Below are 2,062 nucleotides of genomic sequence, written 5' to 3'. Positions count from 1 at the left end.
GTAAATGGATAGGTGGGTGTTAGAGGTGAACCTTTTTTAGCGAGAAATGAAAACAATTTTAGAAAAAATTCACACAACTTACCAATAATGTTGTTCACAAAGCGTACCTTCTTCTTCATCAATTCGTTCAGCTTTAGCTCCATAGATTCCTGTTGCATTAGCCTTTGACCCACATTGGCTCGATGTTGTCTGCTTCTGATCGACCGCAGATTGTCTATTTTTCTTCAAAAAACTTTTGAGATCACCGTATGGGCAAAACTCGTAAACGATCTTTATTTCGCCTGATGAAAATCAAAGATTTAATTGCTTCAATGGTTTGGAGTTTCATATGTGTTCAAATTTACCTTCGAGAGGGTTCTTAGTGACTGCCCCAATAAAACGAACCACATTAGGATGTTTGGGCAAACGTTTTACAATATTTATCTCTGCCAATAGTTCAGTTGTTCCCTATTCGACAGATATCAATATACAGATGTCATCAATAAACGAACGACAGATATCAAAGTCAATAAGCGAATACTAAACAAAACATACCGTTAGTTTTGAGTCAGTTTCATTGCAGTTCTTGACCGATTTTATTGCAACTCTTTTCGTTTTGAAACATGGAATTATTGGCAAAAGTTCTCCCTTATATACATCACTAAAATGGCCATGACCGATCGAATCTCCTTTACGCAGTCGATTGTAAAACTGAAGTGAGGTATAAATTTGATTGAATACAACCAGCAGAGATGCAGTCATAAAACCAAACAGCAGTACTAAAACCAATAATTTAGCTAAGAAATAAACAGAAGGTAATTATTTAGCATGGAAATTTGCATCGTTTAGTCAATTATTTCACAAATTAGAGTGAGGAACAACCAAAAACATATTCACTTTCATTTTCATTTCAAGTGCGTTTTACTTTTTACAATATCGTCTCCTAGGGTCGAGACGACATCTTGATGATGCCAATGTGATGAAAATCATTATGATAGACTAATTTCGCACTTTTGTGTAATTACCTAGGAGTTCCATTTCATGTTCTTCCAGTATTGCCAACATTTGCGAATAGTTTATACCTGATTTTCATTTATGGATTAAAGTTAATTGATTGAGTTTTAAATTAAATTAAGAGTTCAGCTACCAGGGTCAACTTACTACTCAATCTTGCATAGTCATATGGCGTTAACCCTTTGTTATCATTGGCAAAGATGTAAGCACCAAATTCAATGAGACGCTGGACGGCATCCACCTTACCTGAATTGAAAACACAATATCTTGATCACAAAAAGGTTTTTGAGTTAAAGCAAAGCGTTCATTTACCATTCAAAGCTGCAATGTGGAGTGGTGTACATCCATTCAAATCATAAACATCTACATCAGCGCCACATGACATAAGTAGTTCAATGAACTTTGCGTGTCCTAGTGTTTGAACGGATAAAAGTCAAATGATTTGGTTATAGTAAAATTTCATACAAATTACCCCACAAAGCTGCATAGTGCAATGGCGTCCACGCTTGTATGTTCCGAGCATTGATTTTGGCACCGCTTTCAATGAGGATTTGAGCTATATCCTCACGTCCTGCAAATGTAATTGGATCAAAATTGGTTGTGGATTGAATAAAGAATTCAAATTACCTGTCTGTGCTGTAACGTGAAACGGTGTGGAAAAATGACCATCTACAATGTTCGGGCTCACACCATCATCAAGCAATAATTTTATCATACCGATGTTGCCTACGACAAAACTTTTAAGGTGAATGATACAGCAACAATGTTCATGTTTATCAAACCATCAAGCAACAACTCTACCATTTTGGCATAGGCAATAGGCAAAGGAAAAAAATTGATTGAATGATAAATTAACATAATTCATAGAAATTTGTTACCCTCTTCAGCGGCTATATGCATTGCAGTTTGTCCATTATCAATTTTATTACTCATATTCATTCCTTCGCTGATCAAAGATCGTATTTTTGACACGTCATCTAAATCATGGAAGCAATGAAGTAAAAGTGAAAGGTTAGATTTTTTCACTTGTTCTGTCAATCAAAAAAAAAATTCGAAACGTTTTTTTTTT

The 2,062-nt window shown here is 35.2% G+C and overlaps 1 protein-coding gene across 1 annotated transcript; it reads right to left on the bottom strand.

Moving 5' to 3' along the window:
- Window positions 1-82: 82 nt before the first annotated feature.
- On the bottom strand, window positions 83-1,970 carry LOC129579994 (ankyrin repeat and protein kinase domain-containing protein 1-like; the record flags this gene model as incomplete). Its single annotated transcript, XM_055470187.1, has 8 exons — window positions 83-281; window positions 345-447; window positions 535-776; window positions 1,141-1,239; window positions 1,306-1,404; window positions 1,466-1,564; window positions 1,621-1,719; window positions 1,872-1,970. Coding segments are annotated over 8 exons (1,039 nt in total), but the record flags the coding sequence as incomplete, so codon positions are not given.
- Window positions 1,971-2,062: the final 92 nt, after the last annotated feature.

This window comes from Sitodiplosis mosellana, unplaced genomic scaffold (genome assembly GCF_009176505.1).
Source record: "Sitodiplosis mosellana isolate CC-2019 unplaced genomic scaffold, AAFC_SMos_1.0 Smas_scaffold_6867, whole genome shotgun sequence".
In the NCBI taxonomy this organism is placed as follows: domain Eukaryota; kingdom Metazoa; phylum Arthropoda; class Insecta; order Diptera; family Cecidomyiidae; genus Sitodiplosis; species Sitodiplosis mosellana.
Note: the sequence above shows the minus strand (reverse complement) of the source record. Positions and strands in the feature narration are given on the sequence as shown.